Here is a 23,958-nt window from a genome sequence, read left to right as displayed (position 1 = left end):
TTTTTTTTTTCTTAAGAGGCATGTATTTTCATTTATTTATTTGTTTGTTTGTTTATACATGCACTGGGTATAGTCAGAAGCGCGGGAGGGTGAGAGAATTCACCAGAGCCAGAGCGGGCAGCAGAGCAGGCAGAAGGACCGAAGTACACTGCTGAGGGGAGCAGCGGGCGGCAGGAGAGGTCTGTGCTCCATGTGGGACCCGCCTCCGGTGGCTGGGGAGCAGCCGGGGATCGAACCGGCGCCGCAGAGGCTGCGGGCAGCCTCGCAACCCAGCGCTCAACCGCTTCGCCACCGGGGAGGCCCATATACACTGTATTCTCATAATAAAGTAAGCTAGAGAAAATATATTAAGAATATCTTAAGGCAGAGAAAATACAAGTCAAACTTGTATTGTTCAAGGGTCAACTAACATGTGCATTTCTAGCCTTGTGGACTGGAGGATAAGGTAATTTGCCTAAGAATTTATTTTCCAAAGGAGGTGAGTCATTGACAGAGAGTGAAAGGTGAGCTGAACAGTTAGAGGTCTGAGAAGGGAAGGACTTACATGTCACTGTCACGAGTGAGACGAGACTGATAAGAGACATGTACGTACTAAGGTTGTTGGGCAGTGATGAGTGGTGAGATTAGGTTAGTGACTGAATGTAGTGTAGCCCTACTCGGCCCAGGTTTATGATTTTCTCTGGCGATATTCAGTCGTTCCAGGGCGGGCATGAGAAAGTGAACGGTGAAGCTTATTAAGGTTTGGAGTTTTTCCATAGGTACAATGAAAGGACAAGTGGATTTTAAAAAGAATTGAAAAAGTCAAGAGTGTTTTGATTGTTTGACTTGAGAATCTAAACTGACAAGAGAAAGGCATAGAGATGAGTTTTGTAAGAATGGAAGATTCAGTCAGAAGGATGGTGTTTGAATTAGAGGGTAGATTTTCTGCATGAGTAAGTTGAGCATGACAGAGACTTGTTTGAACCCAGGAACTAAGGAACTGGGTGGTTGGAGAGGTCACTTACTGGGTGTTAAAAGCCACCAGATGGACAGCAGGCCCTTGCCAGAGAGGAAGCTCAGTGGATGTAAGAATGAGTTAATGTAGCAATCAGGACGTCAGCAATGGACAGTGGTTGTGAAAAGGATAGAGTCGTGGTTATTGGCACATACCTCAAAGAAACAGCTTTTTGTTTTTTGTGTGTGTGGGGGGGGGACCCTTGAGGGCAGCCGGGGAACGAACTGGCGTTGCAGAGGCTGCTGGCAGCCTCTCAGCCCAGCGCTCAACCGCTGCACCACCAGGGGAGGCCTGAAACAGCTTTTGTTTTTAATATTTTAAAATTACGATACACAGCATGCATTTAAAGGCATATCTGTAATGAAGATAGACAAACTGAAAGAACTACCCAGATAAACTCTCCTGAACCTACATTACAGTCTAGGCTGTGGACTGTCTTAGGTTTTCCATCCCTTAAACATATTCTTCATGCCGCTTCCTCTTCAGGGTTCATTTTGTGGATAGGCTAAGATATAGACCCTATCACTAGGGTTTTGCATTCTGTATGTACCCCATACTAAGTCATCATCTCTTATTGCTAACATAGCCAGGAGGTACAAGGAGTAGTTCATGAAGAGATAAGGGACGCGGAAACATTGGTGGATCGTGGCGTGGGTGTCCCAGAAGGCAGAGCATTGGGGATAAAGAATGGAAGGGGGGTTCTCCCTGGTGGCACAATGGGTTAAAATGCAACCTATGAAGCTCACCGCAGCCACTACGACACAAGTTCGATCTCCGGCCAGGGAGGTGACCCATATGGCGCAGCAGACCTCTCCTGTCTCACCTGCTGCTCCCCTCAGCAGTGTATATCGATTTGCCTGTTCTGTTCCCCACTCTGTCTCTGGTGAATCCACTCACCCCCCAAAACTCTGCCCTGTACCCCAGTTCTTGTACATATAAATAAATCTTAAAAAAAAAGAATGGAAGGGGAAGGGAGGTCAGGGGGGAGCAGTGTGACAAAGTCCTGACCCTTGACATCCAGGGCTGACATGAACCAAGGTCTCAGAGCTGGTGCCTCCAGGTCGTAGATACTCATAGTTTACAGGATTCAGCTCTGAGTTAGCAAGGCAGGGGGGTTATTTTATGGAGTAGGGTAGGTGGTGGGGAGCAAGTGATAGTGATGAAGAGTGGATATGCCCTGGAAACTTGTTAGTGGATGTCAGAAGGATGGAACACCAGGCTGCAGAGAGGCATATGACTGTCACAAGGGAGAACCTTTGCAGCAGGGAACATTTTATATACTGCACATTTGCTTGCCAAGCTTGAAATCGGATTTTCTGTTTATTTCTTGTTATTCCTACTTCCTGTGGCAGGAGATGGAGTTTTTAATTTGGTCTGGAAATGGCAGATACGAAAAAAAAAAAAAAGCCATGTCAGGAGAGACAAGAGAGATCAAGATCAGGGGGCTTTTGATTCAGCTATGAAGACAGAAAGGAGAGGCAGTTCTGGGACTCCTGATTAAAGCATGTAACCAGAAAAAGAATTTAAAATGTGAAGAACCACACAACAGTCCTTCCTGAAACCTTGAAGGGAAGAATTATGTCTGTTTCATGTTGTGAAACCACTAGCGTGTGAATTATACTTAAAGGGAGGTAGGATCTGCTGGGAGAGTTTCAAGGGTCAAAAGCAAATAATGGAAAACCTGAGTTGGCAGATTTATGAGACGCACTCTTCAACAGAACACGAAGCCTCTAAAGATAGGAGAAAAGAAGGAAATGACTCCTCTGGGCAGGGGCGGCTGAACCAGCAACCTGTGTGTGCACTGCTCCCGCACCCTCTTGCATGCTGGCTCCTTGGGTGCCCTGTGCACCTGTGGGACTGTGGGAACACACTGCCTCCCTGCATGCTGCAGCAGACTTGGGCTTCCCTTGTCTCCATATCTCAGCTGAGATGCAAAAAGGAGTTTGACAAAAGGAATCCTATCAAGGAACGATGAAATGAGGACATGAAAGCTTTTTACTAAGCACAAAAGTAGAGATCTGATCTGAATTTATTGGGGGAAAATATTTCTCACCTGATTTAACAGACTCACCAGATTACTGAAATCCACACAGAATGCCTGCAGCCGATGGGCATGGGCACTTCCACTGCCCCCGATTGCCATTTGCTCACCAAGGGAAGCCTGTGTGTATGCCCAAGTCTGCTATATTTGTCATTGTAAATTAAATCCTAATTAAATGTTCTATAATCTGGTAAAAAAAAATGTGGATGAAAGCTGTTGGGAATCCTAAAACAAAGACAAATTACCAAGAAAATGATTGTGGCAAGATAACTAAAATGCTGGGGGGTTCTACACAAATTGCAAAAAGATTCTGCCCTTGGAGAGGTTACCAATTGCCTTTCAACACTGAAATCAGTCCAAAATGCACGAGGGATGTGGTTGACTAAGGCAGTTGATTCAGAACTGCAAGCAGGAGATTGTAGTTAAAGAAGATTCCCTGACATTAACCAATGGGAAAGTGAAGATGAAAATTTTTTGAGATAAAAAATTTAAGGTGTCAATATGTAATTTTTAATGACTCCTGCTTTAACTTTTTTTTCTTTTGAAGGAAGTGTTAATTGTCCTATTTACCTAGGGTTAAATGTTAACATGTAAATTCAAATGGATTCAGATAACTAAAAGTTTACAAGGTTTTGCTCAGCACTCAGATGGATTTGAATATGCAAAAATTTACAGAGACAAGGCTGCAAGGGTAGATTGAAATATATATATATATATATATATATATGAAACCAGGAAGAATGAAGACAATGTATAGTTCATTTGGATTTTATCAGGAGAAAATGGAGGCAGTCTGGTGTAGATTTTCTGGGTGTCACTTGGTGCATTCGGCTGCAGCTGGGGATGTGAATTTAACTTTAAGAAGGGAGGAAGAGAAGACAGCAATTAAGCCACAGGTTTCAGATTCCCCCTATTCAAAATGAAGAGTTCCTGGAAATACTATAACCACATGAAGAGAAAAACATGCCCAAATAGAAATATGTAAAGAGTGTGATGAAGATTCCTAGGAAGATGACAGCTGAGCATCCGGAATGGAAGCTCAAGAAAAGACCGATAGAAGGGGAAAAAAATGAAAACATGGGGTCTGAACATTGGACAGAGTTTAACTTCATCAAACCAGATATGTCTCCTCCACTAAGTGTTCACATGTAGACATCTGGATGTGAGGCAGACAATGAATGAACAAGGTATCTTCACTTTAAATAAAAAAAGACATTATTGGGCTTGAATTTAGAGCCTAGAAAATCATGAAAGGATTACTGAAGTGGAGGTGGAGAAAGCTGGTACGCCACAAAAATTAACAGCTGCCATTACTGGTCTGGGTGCCAGCCACTCCAATGGTCCTCTTTATATTTACTAATTCATTGACTCTTCCCAACTGTATTTTGGGGAGTTTTAATGTCTCCACTTTACAGAGAAGGAAACTCTTTGGGTCTAAGATCAGGAATGGTAAATATATAACTGGAATTTTGGCTCAGTTTTGCACATTGCAGAGGTAAAACTTTCTGAGTTTCTTAACAGAGTTGGGGGGAGGGAAGGAAGGTTTGGGGCAAGTCATTTGGAGGGCAAGAAATCAAACGAACTTCAAGAATCAAGATTGGGGAAATGAGAATATTTTACATATTCAAGTGTAAAAAGGTATACAAGGATAAATCAGAGTACCATGAAGAGGAAATGGCTAAAACCTGAGTTCTTATTTTAGAAGGGGATAAATGAAACACCACAAAAGGTACTTTGTTTAGTTACCTCTTATGGCAAAAAAAAAAAAAAAAAAACACAACAAAAAACATATTAAATGGATTGCCCTAGTAACTGTTGTAGTGTTCAGGGCAGCTAGTTTTTCCTCTACCTTCTTGGCTGAGACCCCTGTAATAAGACAGGGGTCTTATTAAGATAAAACACCAGAAAACACCATCAGAGTGCCTGAGAATTCAACTCAATGCTAACACCACCTACCCTGAGAGAGCGCCAGACTCCACAGTCTAAGGGTCCAGTCTCCGAAAATCGCCCTTCACTTCAGATGTAGTCCTCAAGCACAGACTGCCACCTGGGCTTCTGGCCAACTGGCTCCAAACTAGAGGTTCCCAGGACCCGCCCCCCCTCTGGTTTTGGGTGCTGGTTGCAAGTCCTTATCTGTGCTTCTGAATGACTGGCTACAAATCTGAGGTACCCAGGGCACCCTCCTCAGATTCCATTAATTTGCTACAAGGTCACAGAACTCAGGAAACGAGCTTACTCATTAGATCACCTAAATTTTACAAAGGATATGAATCAACAGCCAGATGAAGAGAAGCAGGATGAAGTTCTGGAACTAAGGGGCTGGCTTTTGTCCCCATGGAGCCTGTGATCCGGCAAGGTAGCACTTGGGAAATCTTTGCTTTCCCTGTCCGGAAGCTCTCCAGGGACCCTCCTTTTGGGTTTTTTAAGCAGACTTCCTTACTTAGGCATGATTGACTCACTCACTGGCCATTAGCTATTGAACTCAACCTCCAGCCTTCCCTCTGGTCAAGGGATGAGCCTGGAAGTTCTGGCCCTCTAATTACAAAACTAGTTCGCCTGACAACCAGCTCTCCTCTACAGGTGATTTACCTAAAGTCATCTCATTAATATAACAAGAGACACTTTCATCACTTGGAAATTCCAAAGCTTTGGAATTGAATCAGGAATTATGAAGACCAAATGCATATGATTGATTGATATATACATATATATGTATATATATATGATATATACATATATGTGTATATACATATACATATCATATATGTATATATGATATATACATATATCAATCAGGGTGACTATGCATTTTCTATAAATCACAATGCCACAGCACCCTTAGGAGACTAGACGGGAAGTATGGTAGTTTCTGACAAAGTCTGGATGAAATCCTTTAGGAGGATCTGTTTTCAGATAGAGGAGAAGAGTTCAGAAAAAGTCTTCCCCTGTATTTGTTGGATTTCAAGTGCATACAGTTGAAAATAATCAATGCACCAAAGCAGCATATTTTGGCAAGACACATTTCATGACACTTCACTGTCTACATGCTCTTTCTGGGAGATCTCACCCATGGCTTACCTAGTGCCAGCAAACACAGGGCAGGCTCACTATGGATTCGGGCAAAGGGATAAAGAAGAGTCCAGAAACCCTCTGTGGATTTTTCAGGCTTTAATGCTCTCAGGGAACCACATAGACAGGCATGCCTGGCGGGGAGACTGGCATGCAAGGAGGCAGGCGAGTGACCCTCCCATCCCCCCAGGAATCTCACCTCCTCTGTAAGTCATGCGGTGGTCTTCTCGTAGCAGTAGTCATCGTTCTTAGTGACACCGCCCTTATAGCCTTAGCCTCCAGGCTCAGCTGTGCCCACTTATGCACGCCCACACCGTACTCCAGGTGTCCACAATCAGGCACTCATGCCCTGAGCCCACGCTCCGAATGCCTTCTGCATCAACAGGATCAAGGGTGCAGGTGATAGCCACAGAGGCTAGTGGTGCAAAAAGCCTGATTAATTCATTTACCCTACAATGATATACTAAAAACAGTTGTGCTATTTTGTCTTTTGAATGAATCCTTCACAAACGCACAATTTTTAACCTCAGGAACTGGTTAATTTGTAAAATACTGTTTCATTTGTTATATCACTATTGATCTTGTTAGAAAATCTTTAAGTATGAGAAAATATCAAGCTCAGGGGAGCAGATTAAAGTTCCCTGAAATTTTAATTTTTACATGCTTGAATTTTATCATTGGTAATTTTCATTTGTAGTCATTAAAGTGACAGGCTCACTTGGCTTTTTGAGAAAATGTATGCCAAATACTGGAGTCTGAATAAACATAATATGTCTTTCAAATGACAATGGATTCCATAAAAAGTTGACAAGTTCAGCTTGCAGCTCAACCATACCCGATATGTGGTGGTTGAAGACTACTGTAAGGACTCGTACCGTTGGGCACCCCAGTCTAGAATTGTGCTGAGGTTATAGTAGTTTCAATAAAGAGAAAAAGGCACGTAACATTACAGTATTGTAAATACTAAATAGTTATCGTTTTGACTTTGTTGACCCCTCAAGGGTCTTGGGAACCTGTACCCAAAGAATCTTTGGCTCACACTCTGAGAACCACTACTCGAAAAGTATCTTGCCACACTACAAATCTAATCTATCACACTCTGCCTGGCTCACTAAATTTCATCCCTTTTCAGCCCCTCCCCCTCTCCAATCAGCAGTTACCTCTGCATGCTGAGCTCTGCCACTTAACTTGTTATTAGATTTCAGCGCATAGGACGCCCCCTAGTGACATTTCTTGTGATCAAAGAGTTTAAAGAACACCTCTTCCCCCAGCCACTCCCTATCACATTTCTCTGCTTTACTTTCCTTATATTCTATTGTTTACTTATTAACTTTCCTCCCCCATTAGAATTTAAGGTGTAAATAACAGGTGATGTCACTTTTATGTGGAATACAGAGAAACCAAACAAAAAGTCAAAGACAAACTTTAAAGCCAACAGTTGAAAACTGACCATAGATAGGATGCATCCAAGAATGCAGGGGAAGAAAGAGGAAAACAGGGGAGGATAAGATGAGAGGAGTACAGTGGGCTGTAGTGGTGGGAAAGCTACTGAGACCACACCAAAGGAGAGAAATCCTATATTGCTAAAAGATTAAAAAATGCAAAACAATGGTACTTTATTAATAAAAAAAATTTTAAAATGACTCTGGAAGTGAGAGAAAAAGAATTTAAAGTGTTCTGAATTCAAGGAACTGAAACTGCCTTATTCATTTCTGTATCTGCATCTCCTAAAATAGTGCAAAATTCAATAATTTTGTATTGAATAAATTGATTAAAAGAAAACCTTGAGGAATTAAAAAAGGTGGATAGTGCAATCATTTGAAAAGCACAAAGTCCTATAAGATAGTTTTCAATATTAATTTCCCAACTGACCAAGATCTCCTGACAATTACTGACAATTTTTAAATGTTTTTATAATCAGACATCAATACCATCATCCATTTACACTATGACACTTGGATGGAGTACAAGATATTTTAGTGCACAGATGATGAAGTTAGAAAGACACTTAATATACTCTTCCTTAGTTGCAAAAAAGCTAATTTTTTCTATAGTGTTTTTAGAGGATAGTGTGAAGGTTAGAATCCATGAACATGATCAGTTTTGGGACATTTGATAACTATAGTATACAGAGTCTTCTTATTCAGCTATAGTATACAGTGAAGTTTTACTATTTACATCAGTATACTGATCATTATTTATTAGTATCCAGAACCCATTTATACACATTTTTTTGTAATTGTAAGCAAAATTTTCTATTAAAAAATAGAAAATAAAACTTCCTGTGTGATACCTGTTTTTACTGGAATTGGAGTGCAATCAGAGCAACTGATTTGCTTATTTAGATCATATTTCATGTTATCTGTATATCACCCTATCAGTTAAAAACTGTTAAGTAGGAGACTTGTTTGAAAGACAGCTACCACTATGGATGAGCAAGATGCTTCTGCCTGAATCAAGGGTTAATTCTATGAAGCAATGTGTGTCCTATAAAATGTTATTTCTTTATAGCACATTACAGGGCTTATGTTTTTAGAGACTAAATTGCAGAGAAATTAATACTCTTCAAATTAATTAGACAAAATCTCCACAATGAACCTCTTGCCTGGTTGAAAATAATCTCTTCTGTTAAAGTGAACAGATATCTAAAATAGAGAAAGTATTTAGGGAAAATGTATTTAATGTCATAATCAACAGCAACAAATTTTAGCACATTTAAACCTATTTTAACTGTAATTTCTTTAAAAAGTTATTTATTACTTTTATGCTCACTGCAGAAAATGTGGAAAATGTAGTGAAGGTATAAAGAAGTGAATACCTCACTCTAAAGCCACTAAACAGAAAAAAACATTTCAACATCGGTAGATTTTTTCTAGACATTTTCCCTCAGTTTAGATCATACTGTGTACCAAATTTTCCAGATGGCCTTTTTAATCTAAAAGTATAATTATCTGATTATTATTAATGATGAAAATGTTCATAAGTATATTTTAAATTATTATAAGGTAGTTTATTCTATGACGTACTTAACAATCTTTAATGTAATAATCTTAACAATCTTCAATGTAATATTCGGATTATCCTTTTTTCTTAAATGCCACTGCAGGAAAATTGTACTTGGCAAGTTTATTTTTATCTGTATTTTGGACCCTTTCTCTACAGCAGATTCCCAAAACTCAAACATTTAAGGCTTGTGATGTTTATTGCAAAGTCTAGGTCAGAGGTTCTGGCAGTAGAGATCTGAGTCAGATACCCACTTTTAAGTGAAAGAAGACACATACAACCAAATGTTAGTTGAAATCCGCTCCAGCAGTTTGGAAAACTACACAATCTGAAAAAAGTTTTTGGCATAAACCCTGCATTATCAGAACAACAAATCTCCAAAGGGCAAACTAAATAAATAAAAGGAAAGTGAGAGAATGACTGAAGGAGAAAGGTAACAGGCAGCGAATCTAAGGTGGTGATGGAAAATAAGGCTGTGGCTGAGGGGAGCGAAGTGGAATGTGAACCACATATTAAGCAGGATCCTCAAAGAAGGCTAAAGAGGTCAGGAGCAGAGAGCAGCATTTAGCCCAAAGGAGAAGCAAATGCTCATTTTTTTTCTGGATGGCAGCACTGTCAGATTCGTTTCAGGACTACCAATGATCTTGAAACAAATATTAGTTGACATTAAAAATCTGCCAAATTAGGAAGACACAAGTGTTCAGGTGTGCAGCAGAGAAACAAAGCCTGAATGTGGACCCCCATGAACTCATTTAGCCATTCATCCTGACTGCCACATCCTATTTCACCATAATTGTTTTTTCACCCACTAGCTTTTGCTCTTACTCTTTGTTCTACCAAGAAAGTCAGTGACCACATGTCCTCATCCACATGTACCTTTATTTCCCTCAGGCAACACCCACTAGTGGAACTGCAGGTTCAGCACATAGGTAAATCTATCTTCAAGTTCACCAGAAAATAACCATGTTGCCTTCAAAAATAGTTGGACCCACTGTTAGTGGTGAACTTAATGTAATACATATACATGCTGAGTCTCAATGATGACCACCTGGAATTTATATAATATTATGCAGTGTTAGTCACCGTCAGTCACAAAAAAAAAAAAAAACCTAAAACCATTCCAAGTAAAATACTTAGGGAATAAGTAAAGTTAAATACTTAAGGAATAGATACTTTGAATTGTCATAGGAATGCTTATTTCCACCCTCCTTCCTCAATAATTCAATTCTTGCTAAATTCAGTATTTAAATGTAATCTATCTACTTCACTTCACTCATGCACTCATTCAACAAATATAAAGGCACAAAAAAAAAAAACCCAAAACAAAAAAACAAATATAAAAGCACAGAAGTGAGCCAAACTCTGCTATTCCTTTTAAATAATGCAGTTTTTTTAAAATTTGCATTAATAAAAGTTGAGCTTCTGGGACTCACTGCCCTAGGAGTGTAATCAACACCAGCATCATGGATACACTGGGTCTTTATGGAGCAGAAGAAAGTACATAGAATTGAAATGCCAGCAAATAGCAACCAGGCCTCCATAGCAGAAGCAGTGGCACATAATGGTTAAGGTCCAGTGGTGTGGGACCCAACAGAGCTGGGTTCAAATCCTGACTCCAGTTCTTTCACACACCCCATGCCACCAGCATCCTCATCTGTAAAGCATAAGCTATAGTGCTTCATAAATGGACAATCGAGAGCAATAATGGAATACCATGTGTTCCAAACTACCTGGCTTTATTTTTTTTAAGATTTATTTATACAAGAACTGGGGTACAGGCCAGAGACGCAGGAGGGTGAGAAAACTCACCAGAGACAGAGCGGGGAGCAGAACAGGCAGGCAGACCGAAACAATGCTGAGGGGAGCAGCGGGCAAGACAGGAGAGGTCTGCCGCGCCATGTGGGTATCTCCCTGGCCGCCGGGAATCGAACAGGTGCTGCAGAGGCTGCAGACAGCTTCACAACGCTGCGCTCAACCCTCTTTTTGGACGCTCAACAAACGGTTACGTGCTCGTCACCGCTGAGGAATTCAGACAAATATCGCTGATCAAGGCTGCCAAACTCCTCCAAGCAACCACTTCCAAACAGCTAAGCAACTTTACGTTGTCGCTTACATGTAAGCGTTAAGGTAATGTTAGCTTAAGTTAAACTTGCATGGATCCTCCCTGATGGCGCAGGGGGCTGAGAAACAACCTATGAAGCTGTCCGCCACTGCAGCACGAGTTCGATCCCCGGCCAGGGAGGAGACCCACATGGCGCAGCCCCCTGCTCCCCTCAGCAGTGTACTTCGGTCCATGTGCCTGTTCTGTTCCCCGCTCTGTCTCTGGTGAGCCCTCTTGTATGCATAAATAAATAAATCTTTAAAAAAAAAAGTTGCATGGGATCGCATCACATTTTTGGGGTCCTAAATCCATCCCCATTTCTCTCAGATAAACAGGTTAATTAAGATAACAACCCGGGGTAGCCGCGACCACCCAACTGCGTTCGTTGCACGCTGCTCCTCCTGGCGGCCCCTGCGCCGCCCCTTGCTCGAGGTATCCCGGCGGCATCTCCCTGTCACTAGGAACGACCTCGCGACTGCACAGCTCGCTCCCCCACACCATTTTCACCCTAATTTATGAGAACCCAACCCACCGCTCTCTCCCTTCCCTCCCGCAGTCCGGCAGGCGGCTTCTCGGAAGCCAGGGTCTCAGCGCGCTGTGTTCTGAGCACCAACAGGGTCTGGACGTCCAGCAGGACGCTGCCCCGCGCCCCCGGCCGCACTGCCAGCTAGTTCAGGGGTTCAAGCACCGCCGGAGGGGACGCACCGCCCGCCGCTCCGAGGCCCCGCGCAGCTGCGGGTCCGCTCATACTTGGTTCGCGCTCTGCGCCCCCGCAGTCGGCGGGGGTGCTCAGTTACCTCGGACTTGAAACGCCGCCGACGAAGCTGCAGACTAGTCACCGCGGCCGGGAGCCCGAGCGCAGCCCCAGCACCACAGCGCGCGCCCGCGGACTGGCCGACTGCTGCTGGCGGCGCTGTCCTACCCGACGCCGCGCCCGAGACAGGGACCCGGAGGACCAACCCTCGGCGTGTCCACTCGAGGACAGGTCACACCCGCGCTGCCGTGCGCTCCGCAGCCGAAGCCTCGGCAGTTCAGGCGTGCTCTTTGCAAGTTCAGCGACGCGTCCTTTTCCTGAAAGGAACCGAAGTAAGCAGAAGAGCAAGGCCCTGCTGCCTGACGCCACATCCGCAGCCTCGGGGCCGCGTCCCCAAGGCGCAGCCCCAGGGACCCCACTCCCAGCGGCTCACAACCTCCTCTCCAAGCGAACCCCGAGTCTAACCCGGAGCTTCCCTCCGAAGCAGCTGCTTCTACAGCCAAGGTTTTCTACCACAGGGCGCTTTAGCGCACGTCCACCCCTACAGTTAAGTATTTTTCTTTTCTTTTTAAATTGTAGTTTTTATTATGGAGGTAATAGGTTGCCTGTCTTATGTTTTGGGCAAATAGGCTCACACCTCCTCAGGTGTTTATCACCAGTACCAATACCACAGCCACCATCAAAGCACCCCTATCCCTTTACCCCATAGTTAAGCATCGCCTGCTCCTGTCTTAAAGTTTTTGGGGCCCCTCAAAGGGTCTTTTGGAGGCTGGAGGCTGGCTGCCGAAGCTGTCCAGGGTGCAGCCCTGGCGTTGCAGCGCGGGCGCCGCATCCAAGGCCGCGGCGGTTCCTCGCTGGGCGAGCTCCGTGTAAGTCCCCGCGTGGCGGTCACATTCCCCCGGGCTCTTGGGCAGGGATTCCGGAGGAACGCTGGACACCTCCGTGCGGGGCGCACGGCGTAACTCCCTGTATTTTGTCCCGCAAGACCTTCCCGTGGAGCTAAGGCCTAGCCCTTCACCGCCTTTACCACATCTGGGCAGGTTTGGGCAGGAGTTCCCAGCGCACTCAAAGAGAAGCGAAGGGCAACATCCTCTGCTCCCCTGACCCAGGGCGCTGTGCACCCAAGCGCGGCTTCCTTTGAAATGGACCTGCTGGTCTCCCCCGTGGCGCAGCGGTTGAGCGCTGGTTTGCGAGGCTGACCGCAGCCTCTGCAGCGCCGGTTCGATCCCCGGCTGCTCCCCGGCCACCGGAGGAGGGTCCCGCATGGCGCGCAGACCTCTCCTGCCGCCCGCTGCTCCCCTCAGCAGTGTACTTCGGTCCTTCTGCCTGCTCTGCTCCCCGCTCTGGCTCTGGTGAATTCTCTCACCCTCCAGCACTGTACCCAGTGCTTGTGTAAATAAATAAATCTTAAAAAAAAAAAAAAACGGACCTGCTTGAAAACCTGGAGAAAGTGGGAGGAGCTCTAGGGGAGAGCGACTTCGTCCTCCTCCCTCTAATAGTGGAATAGGCAAAAAGCAAAAGACCGGTCTTTGGGGTTTGGGGAAAGCTTTTGGTTATTTTTGCCTTAAAATTGGCGGAAGACTCGGGCCTCCCCAGTGGCGTAGCGGGTTGAGCTCAGCGCTGTGCAGCTGTGGCAGCCTCCGCGGGCGCTGGTTCGATTCCCGCCCGGCGGGGGGTAATTTCCACATGGCGCGACAGACCTCTCCTGTCTCGCCCGCCGCTCCCTTCAGCAGTGTATTTCGGTCCTTCTGCCTGTTCTGCTCCCCGCTCTGGCTCTGGTGAATCCTCTCAGCCTCCTGAGCTTCTGACTGTACCCAGTGCTTGTATAAATACATCTTCAAAAAAAAAAAAAAAAAGATTGGTGGAAGACTCAACACGGTAACCTTGAATACTTAAGCAATACGATCGAATCTAATTTATACTGCCTTTTCTCAACACTTAAAACCAAAGTCAGTCTGACTCTGTGAGAAGACTGGCATTTGTAAGCTACAGAACTTGGACAGGAGCCCACAGCCATCTGGTCTGTTTGGGAAAGTTCAGGTGGGCAACTTTATAGGAAGCCCCTTTTGGAGCCAGCTCCCTACACCGTTGGGTAATAGCAGGCACTTGGTTCAAAAGGGACAGTCCACGAACCCAGCACTGACAGGCAGGATTCAGCAGAGATGTGGTGATTTCACTGAGGAGCACCTTCCCTAGAAGCGCGAGCTCTGGAGCAGAAAGCTGTTGACTCACACCCTGTTCTAGGTGTGAGTCAAAGCGCACAGCAACCCTGGAAACACTGCGTGAGCTCTATTGCGTTTCTTGCTTGCATGCTTTCTACTCGTGGAGTAGCTCTTCTTCTGGTTTTTTGCTTCTAATCATGCCTCCTTCATTTTTTTTTTTAAAGATTTATTTATTCATGCATACAAGAACCAGGGTACAGGCCAGATTTGCGGGAGGATGAGAGCATTCACCAGAGACAGAGCGGGGAACAGAACAGGCAGACTGACTGAAATACACTGCTGAGGGGAGCAGCGGGCGAGACAGGAGACATGAGAGGTCTGCTTTGCCATGTGGGCTTCTCTACAGCCGGCCGGGATCGAACCCGCGCTGCAGAGGCTGCGGACAGCCTCACAACGCTGCGCTCAGCCGCCTGCGCCACCAGGGGAGGCCCATGCCTCCTTCATTTTTAAGACTTTCTTTTCCTGCGAGTAAGTGTGGACTTGAAGCCTCAGGAGTTAATAACTTAGACACAAGTGCCAAGCGCGCGGCGGGCGCGTCCTGCGTATTCCTACAGTCGTTTGTGCAAATGAGGATGGGAGTTTGGTCTTCTGATTGGAGAGCGCAGGGAAAGGCAGGCCCTCCTGCCAACGCGCGTTAGTGGACGCGGAGCCTGCTAGTCATTGGTCGGGGTGCCGAGGATGTTGGGGCGCCCAATGGGAAGGCGCTGCCTCGCAGCCGCAAAGTGGTAGTAAAGGCAGTTCCGGGGTGGTACGTTGCATTCCCGTGCTTGGATCTGGGTCGCTGGAGCGCTTGTTTTCCCTCGCAGAAGTTTCAGCCAGGAGGTAGACATGTCTGGTCGCGGAAAGCAGGGCGGCAAAGTGCGGGCCAAGGCCAAGTCCCGGTCGTCCCGCGCGGGCCTGCAGTTCCCGGTGGGTCGCGTGCACAGGCTGCTGCGCAAAGGTAACTACGCGGAGCGAGTGGGCGCCGGCGCGCCCGTGTACCTGGCGGCGGTGCTGGAGTACCTGACGGCGGAGATCCTGGAGTTGGCCGGCAACGCCGCGCGGGACAACAAGAAGACCAGGATTATCCCTCGCCACCTGCAGCTCGCCATCCGCAACGACGAGGAGCTAAACAAACTGCTGGGGAAAGTGACCATCGCGCAGGGCGGCGTCCTGCCCAACATCCAGGCCGTGCTGCTGCCCAAGAAGACGGAGAGTCAGAAGGCGAAGAGCAAGTGACCCTGACGCCGCCTCGGGGAGCTCGCTGCTTCCTCAGCAAAGGCTCTTTTCACAGCTGCCCCGCAGTGGTTTTGAATATGCTCCTTGTCACGGAGGGCCGGCGCGATCTGGTGGGGAGGTGGGCACTAGGGGCCCGCCGGGCGGGGCCGGGGGCCAATAAAGTTGGTGAAAATCGTGTGGTCGAGAGAGCTGTGTAGTCGCGGGCACCTGCTGGACGATCCCGGGGCGGCCGGGAAGCCTCGAGCAGGTACTGGTGGGTCTGTGTGAGCCGCTTTCTGGGCTGTTTTGGTCACCCTCGCGGCGTTATGGGGTGACGAGGAAGACCAGAGGGGGCCCACTGGCCTACAGGTGCGCAGAGCTGGGAGCTCTCTCTGCTCACCTTAAGGTAAAGGGGAGACAGAGGAGGTGCGGGTGCGGCAGAGGGAGCTGTTTTTATGTCCACTTCCCAGAGCCTTGACTCTCTCTGGGCGGTTCAGGATCTGGTTCCAGCAAGAGACGGTGGGGGTGAGCTGGTCTGGGGCAGAGTCATTTCTCCGTGCTTTTCAAAAGATGGAGTAACTTTCCGTCTTGGAAGAGTGCCTGATAACTGTTTACTTAACAGATTTTTCTTAGCCTGATAGGTGTTGTGTTTTCATGCTTTGGATATCAGATCATTTTATATACACAGTTATGTCCACATTTCTTTAAAATGAAGGAAATATCCAGTAATGTGTGTAATACAGAAACATGAGTCATGAGGTTGGAAACTTGCTCCCCTGACACTCATGTTGCATAACAATGCAGCCTTTAGTCATGAGTTACTTAGACTTACTTGCTGTTACCATTATTTTCTCATGTTTCTACCTTCATACCCTCTTGTCTCCACCACATTATAGTCCTTTGGAAATGCAAATGGTTTGGTTTTGCTTTATAATAACAAACAAACTGCTTAAAGTCCCTTATCTTCTACCTTTGGCCTGAAGGAATGGCCTCATTCCAGCAATGCTTATAGGGGTTGCATTGCTTAATGGCACAGCTATGCTTTAATAAATGTGTCAGATGTGAAGAAAGGTAAGGATAAACTATTTAAGTGCAGGAAAAAAAAATTTCACACTAGGAATGGATGGTGAAAAGTTAAACACTGGCAATCCTAGTCTGCCCTATTCACTCTTTCTATTTCACCTTTCCCCGCAGGCTTTAAATCCTGGCTCACAAGACCCACAAAATGATCCCAGTTTTGTTTGCACAGCTTTGGAGTCATCTTTCCTGTGAACCAGAATTGAAGTCTTCAGGGATGGGGTGGGGAGAATAATGTCTTTAGCCTTAGTCCTGGTTGGCTCATTTTCTCACATGGGCTTTATTTCTTCCCCTAAATCTATGCAGTGTCTCCATATGCCATGCTCAGTAGCAGATGATGGGCGATGGGAGGCCAACTATATAGATTTCCATTCTCTTGGGGCCTTTCTCTTGCTATCTGAAGACAGGACAAGACACCATATCAGAGAAAGGATTCCCCATCTGCCTCCGGTAGTACACTTGTGTGGAGCTTCCTTTCCCACACGGTCACTGTCAGGTGGCAAAGTTGAGGCCAACACATTTTTGTTTGAGGTAGGTAGGTTGTTTCCCTCTCATTCTTTTTTTTTTTTTTTAAATTTATTTATTTGTTTGTTTGTTTGTTTATTTATTTATTTATTTATTTATTTATACAAGCACTGGGTACAGTCAGAAGCGCGGGAGGGTGAGAGAATTCACCAGAGCCAGAGCGGGGAGCAGAGCAGGCAGAAGGACCGAAGTACACTGCTGAGGGGAGCAGCGGGCGGCAGGAGAGGTCTGTGCGCCATGTGGGACCCTTCTCCGGTGGCAGGGGAGCAGCCGGGGATTGAACCGGTATCTCAGAGGCCGCGGGCAGCTTTGCAACCCAGCGCCACCGGGGAGGTCCCCCTCTCATTCTTGAGGCAAACAGACCCTCAAAGGTGCCATGGGCAGGTTCCAGGAAGTCTAGCTATTTACACAACTCTCCACCTTCCAGAAAGCGTCCTTGTCTGTAAAATAGTCAATACCTCTCTTGAGGACTGAGATTGTTAATTTACTTAGGGACCCTATACATGGCACTCCATAGTTCTGTGTTTATTTTGGGGATGGGCTGGGCATTTGGGGGAAAATAACTATCCCAAATGCTATTTTGACACTTGTCTAATTTCCCAATAGATTTGAGTCCTCTGAAAGATAACTGCCAAAATGGTGCATAAGGACAATGGCCACCAAGATATTTATAAGAACCTCAATTATTTCCTTTCCCTAATTCATAGGAGTCTAACTCCGTTACCTGACGAGGAAGACAGGTCCACCCAAAGTGCAGTCTCTGGCCTCAGCGTCACTCTCCTGTCCTAGGATTCTAAGTTCCCCTCAAACAGTTCCCTGCTGCCAGATTCAATGAGTCCCTCTCCCCACCCCTTTGTATGTTTTTGAGGGTTTTCTTAACCTGAATTATTTATTGGCAGTTAAAAATGTGTATCTCTTGCAAAATCAATTCAGCCTGTGATCTTTGCTGAACAAACATTTCTTGCCAACATATGATTGTTAATTTAAAAGGCCAATATTCAAGAATGGGATCATGTTGAAGAAGACTTGGGACAAAACCAGGTAGAGGTGGTATTCTGCATTCATTATCCCTGCTTGTCTTTATAGACACACGTGTTCTTTGCTGCAGAGATAAGCCATGCAGTGTGGTAGGCTGTGACTTGGGCAGTTGTTTGTTCTCTGCTTTTCTAGCAGGGCCAGTCTTGTTTTGGTATTGCTGAGAACTGGTCTGTTTAGTTTTGTCTGCCTGCAATCAAAAGATTTAGTCTGGCTCCATAATTGATGATGACTGGCCTATTATATGCAAACGCTTCACATATCCATTAACTGTGGTTGAAAACATATATGGTGGTGTTTAAGAACATAAGCTCTCTGGAATGAGACAAGTTGAGATCTACTCTGCCTGTTACTAGCTGGGTGATTTTGAAAATGTTACTCAATCTCCTTAAACTTTAGTTTCCTCTATGAAGGGGGCATGCCAATAGAGTTTACTTTAGATTTGGGGGAGGTGGCAATGAGATAATGGTAGTAAGGGCAGTGAATTTCCCATCTAGAAAGGTGCTCAATGATAGTTAACTATTCTTATTTGGGGGTGCGACACTGGATTTATAGGGGGTAACAATAATTAAGGGATCCATTGAAAAAGGTAAACTGCATTCTAGTAATCCTGACTTCCCTGATATACAACCATAAAAACAAGTTGAGTAGCTATTTCACTAATTACAGGACATCCACAACTCAGTCTAGAACAGAAATGAGAGTAATAATAAATGATTAATGCCTGTGAACCTTACTTTGCTTTTTTCCTCTAAAGACAAACTAGTTTGGAATGAATGACTTGGCTGGACTTACATAGATTTTTTTAAGATTCATTTTTATTTATTTATGCATATAAGAGCTGGGGTGCAGGCCAGAAGTGCCAGGGGTTGGGGGGTGGTGAGAGGATTCGCCAGAGACAGAGTGGGGAGAAAAGGCAGACTGACTGAAATACACTGCTGAGGGGAGCAGTGGGTGAGATAGGAGAGGTCTGCTGTGCTATGTGGGTTAGCTCCCTGGCCAGGGATCGAACTCTAACTTGTGCTGCAGTGTCTGCTGACAGCTTCATAGTGCTGAGACTTAACCCCTTACGCTCCAGGGAGGCACAGGACCCACATAGATTTAAAAATGGAACTGTTTGTTCCACAGTCTCAGCATAGAGTACATATTACACATATGGCTGATATAAGAATGTTTGTCACACAATCAGAAAGATGATTATAATAAAGCAGACTAGTGTAAAGAAAGGGAGATGTCAGAGGCATGATGGTACCTGGGAATAGAAACACCTGTTTCACTTAACCTAGTTGGGAGAGTGCCAGCTCACATAGGGCCACTCAGCCTGACAGGAAGGACAGAGAGAGGCACAAGGGTGAAAAGACTATGCCTGCATCTGGGTGTGTGTGACACTAGGGGAAATGTTGGGCCTAGAGATGCGAATTTGGGAGTCAGGATTAAAAATGGCCCAAATGGATAAAATCATCCAGAGGGAATATGTGTACAGAGAACATATGTGTAGATGTATAAGTGAATGTATAGAGAATAGCCACAGGGGACGTGAGGGTCTGTGACATCACAAGGTGAGAGAACCTGGCCTATAGGACACCAGGAGAGAGTGTCAGGGCATAGATAATAGCTCACGATTTGAATGGCTGTATCCTTAGCTTAAGCCTTTGCCATGTAATTGGAAAATGTGCTTTACAAGTTATTACATCTCCCACACAGGAGGTACAGAGATACTGACAAGTTGGCTGACTTTACTAATGGCATTGGAGTGGATAGGCATTTTTTTTTTACCCTTTACATATTTATTTTTTTAAATAAATTTTTATTAAGATAACATTGTTTTATAGTATTTTGTAAGTCTAGGGTGTATCCATTGCATTTTTACATTGCACATACAGAAACTGGAATAGGCAGGTGACAGCTGAATCTTTTTTTAAGCCTAGATGAGTATTGGTGAAGAGTCACTTAAAATATATTATCTACTATTATTCCACTTAGTTGAAGACAGCTTTTTCCCTTTACATAATTTAATTGTTTTATTTTTTATTTTTAAAGATTTGCTTATTTATTTATACAAGCACTGGGTACAGTCAGAAGCGCGGGAGGGTGAGAGAATTCACCAGAGCCAGAGCGGGGAGCAGAGCAGGCAGAAGGACCGAAGTACACTGCTGAGGGGAGCAGCGGGCGGCAGGAGAGGTCTGTGCGCCATGAGGGACCCTCCTCCGGTGGCCGGGGAGCAGCTGGGGATCGAACCGGCGCCACAGAGGCTGCGGGCAGCTTTGCAACCCAGTGCTCAACTGCTGTGCCACTGGGGAGGCCCCAATTTAATTGTTTTAAATGTAAAGAAGTTATAGAAACAGTGGTAACTTATTTGATTCATAAAAACCACTGCAGGTATTACAGAATATTTAAAACATGAGAAGTATCACCACGACAAACCAGGAACAGAAAACAGGAACAGAAAAGAAGGGGAGAGAAGGGGAAAAGAAGGAAAGGAGTGGACTAGTTGACTTCAGACAGAGAGGAAGTTATAATAGTGAACTTCATTTTGCGTTGTCTATAAGTAGAGGGGAAAGTTTAGGTGTCGAAAACCAGATTTTAACATTGACACATCCAAAAGAGAACAGAGAACATTTAGATAGTAATTTGAGGTCCTTTATAATTTCGTCAATCTCTGCCATTAAAAAGCCAGCACTGATTTACTCCAAATTATAGAAACATAGCATAGGCCCTACATAAAACAAAATTATCTTTGCAGACTGGTGATCTTCTCCTGAGGATTTATATGCCTTCTGATTTAAAGTACTTCTTGAAGGAGTGGTCTTGTTTATGTCAAAAGACAATGTAGTCAGTGCAACTCTAAAATATCTCCAATGCAGCTATGCCCAGTTTCGAGCAGAAAACACAAAGGCAGCAGATGTCTGCCCTGGGAAAGGTAATTTTCGATCGTGATGAGAAATCCAGTGGTTTGTAAAGATACGTAATTTCTGATCTCCAGAATGTGGCCAGTGCTTCGCCATCACTGATGATGGCATCCAGGCAGACAAAACTAAAGTTTTGGGGGACCTGAAGCCAAGAGTGAGGAGGTCTTGACCAGATTTACAAATGGAGACCTGGAGAAATTTGTCCTAAGGGTCTGACCTGCAGAGACCAGCCTTCCACCCTCAGGCGATAGAAAAATTTGGCAGATGTTCTCCCTACGGACTTTGCCTCTTAGGGACAACTAAACATTAAGCCACAAGCAATGAAAGCAGGAAATAGAAGCCAACAATTTCACCAAAGATCAATCTGAAGAGACAGATACATTTGAGAGTTCCTCAGTGTGGCATGGACTTATCTCTCAGCCCTGAGCAGCTTCAACCTCAGACAGAGAGAGACTTACAGGGACTCCTGTTCTCACATCTACTGAGTGACCAGACACAATTGCTGCATTAGCCCAATCTGTATTTTTGTCTCTGCCCTCTAGCCAAAGATCACCAGGAACATACCTGTATTGGAAAAGTTGGTTTACCACTCTGCAGCAAGAAAAAATACACAGAGAGGGAGGTATGGGGGGGCAGGGGTGTCTAAGTGGATGTTAGCAAAGAGTTTGTTTGGTTTGTGTTCCTTGATTTTGGGGGCTTTGAGCAGGTTAGCATGCAGTTGCAAGCAGAGGTAAGTCTCTATAAACAAATGAGAGTAATGCTGTCACTTGTTGGCCAGCAAGGGGATGTTTGGTCATTTTTGTAGTTTGGATGAAGCTTGTGCTTTTGTGTTCAGACATGATTACAGAGTCATCTTGTTTTTTGATTTTTCTTGGCCACAGAAGGCTTAGTCTGGTGTTGGTGCTCTGTGAGATTGTTTATGTGCAACACAACATCACGGTGTAGCTGAGTCAGCCAACTCCTGGAGTCATCGAGGCGGATAGACCTGGTCAAGTGGGAGCTGTCAAGGGCTGCTTTTCCCTTAATAGCTAAAGAAAAAAAGTGAAGCCCAGAAGAGGGGGAGCTTAGCAATGGAAGGCAGAGACACTCCTCAAGGTAAATGGCAGCAGAGACCAAGCACCAATCAAAGAGGAAGCTACTGTCTGTGAGCGTTTCAGTCCCACATGTGTGATTTTAAACATTCAAATCCTCTAACATCTCTTGTGCTCATTTTCATCCTGGCACTTTTTATCCTGAATTTGTGTTTTTTGTGTGTGTCTTCTTAGAGGGTAAGAATGTTCTGCTTCCGTTACCATGATAATCTATGCATTTCTAATAATAAATTATATAAAATTGTATTTATACATATGTATATATGTTATATATTTAAGTTAATATGTTAAGTAAAGACCATAACCTCACTTTCTTCTCTCCTTCCAATATGCTGCTGTCCACTATCCTGGCCAAATAGGCAGTAAGTTTTATCATTTGCACTCATGTCAGGAAAAAAAGAACAATACTCAATCCAATAAAAATATAGGCACTTATTTATAAGCTTGCTAAGCCTCGTGCATAGAAGTAGAATATTATCTGTCCCATATCATAAAGCAGTTAGTGACTAAGTGTGTAACCAGCTCTCAATAAATAGCTATTATTATGATTATTACGTTTTATTTTCTGCTTCACTTTTCTTTCCCTTTAATATCCTCCTGTCCCACTGAATGTTTATGGTCTGTAACATGTTATGGTCTATATCCCCTACCTCTCTCCTGGGCTTTCTACTTCATCCACCTACTTAAGATTCCTGGGAGTTAGTTCACAGGGATCTTACCCTCAGCCTGTCGTAAGCTGGCACGATCCCGTCATCCTACAGCTGCTTCCCAGTCTCCTACTAGGTTTGAATTTCTGTTCCCTTGAGTGTGTAAACCTGGGCAACAGCTGCCTCACAGGATTGTAGTCAGGCTACATGTGTAAATTAAAATGTAAAGCACCTCTGGGGATGCCTGGCACACAGTAAATGGTCTATGTGTGCCATCATCCTTACCCTAACCCACTTCACACCTTTTTGTTTCCTGACTAATAACAGTACTGTACCCCCAAAGTCCTAAGCTAGAAACCTGAGTTTCTTGTTTCTTTCTGTCTCATCCCTTATAGCAAGTCGACTCTCCAAATGAGCTATTTCTCTCTTTTTTAAAAGATTTTATTTTTGCATAGAAGAACTGGGGTGCAGGCCAGAAATGCGGGTGTGGGTGAGAGGATTCACGAGACAGTAGGGAGCAGAACAGGCAGATCTACTGCAATACACTGCTAAGGGGAGCAGTAGGCAAAACAGGAGAGGTCTGCTGCGCCATGTGGGTCAGCTCCCAGGCCAGGGATCAAACTCAGGACCATCTCAGTGATAGCGCTGAGATTTAGCCCCTAGGCCACCAGGGAGGCTCCTTGAGCTTTCGATTTCTGAAAGCTCTCTTTCAGATGGTATGCCTGAATGTGAGTGGAGCAAAATTTAATAATGGTACTGTTTATAATGATGTGAGTTGCATGCAGGGAAACTGTACAGAAGGGCTAGTGACAGCTGGGCTCCACTAGTGCCCCTCAGCTGCACGGGGTGAAAGGAAGAAGTGCTCACCAGACCTGGCAGGAGGAGGGTGAATTGAGGGGCTCACATGACTTAAATCACAGAGCTAACCCAAGACAGCCACACCGCCGGGAGAGAAGGGGAGCAATCCCCATGACCTCACTTTCCTCTCTGTCCTCCACGTCAGGCTTCTCATTGGCCAGACCAAATGAAAGACAAACACAGAAAGCCCATTGATGCAGACTCTACAGTTCAGCCTCCTGGGCAGAAACCAGGAGGAAACACTTAAAGGTGGATCTGGAGCCTTAGTTATCCACATGTGAATGAGCAGGCACCCACCACCAGGAAGCAGAATGTAACTACCTTTGATGGCATGACCCCCTCAAAATTCCCAGTGTTCTAACAAGAACAGGGCAGATGGAATCAACTACACCGCGAAACTTAATTGAGAGTATGAGAGTACTCCTTGAATGAAGT

The 23,958-nt window shown here is 45.0% G+C and overlaps 1 protein-coding gene across 1 annotated transcript; it reads left to right on the top strand.

Moving 5' to 3' along the window:
• The first annotated feature begins 14,863 nt into the window (after positions 1-14,863).
• LOC119248322 (histone H2A.J) lies at positions 14,864-15,947 on the top strand. Its single transcript, XM_037515278.2, has one exon. The coding sequence runs from the start codon at positions 15,013-15,015 to the stop codon at positions 15,400-15,402; it is 390 nt and encodes a 129-aa protein (XP_037371175.1). The 5' UTR covers positions 14,864-15,012; the 3' UTR covers positions 15,403-15,947.
• Positions 15,948-23,958: the final 8,011 nt, after the last annotated feature.

Source organism: Talpa occidentalis, unplaced genomic scaffold (genome assembly GCF_014898055.3).
Source record: "Talpa occidentalis isolate TD23 unplaced genomic scaffold, MPIMG_talOcc4v2.1 talOcc4.16, whole genome shotgun sequence".
NCBI classification, from domain to species: Eukaryota; Metazoa; Chordata; class Mammalia; order Eulipotyphla; family Talpidae; genus Talpa; species Talpa occidentalis.
This window is presented reverse-complemented; position numbering and strand designations above follow the sequence as displayed.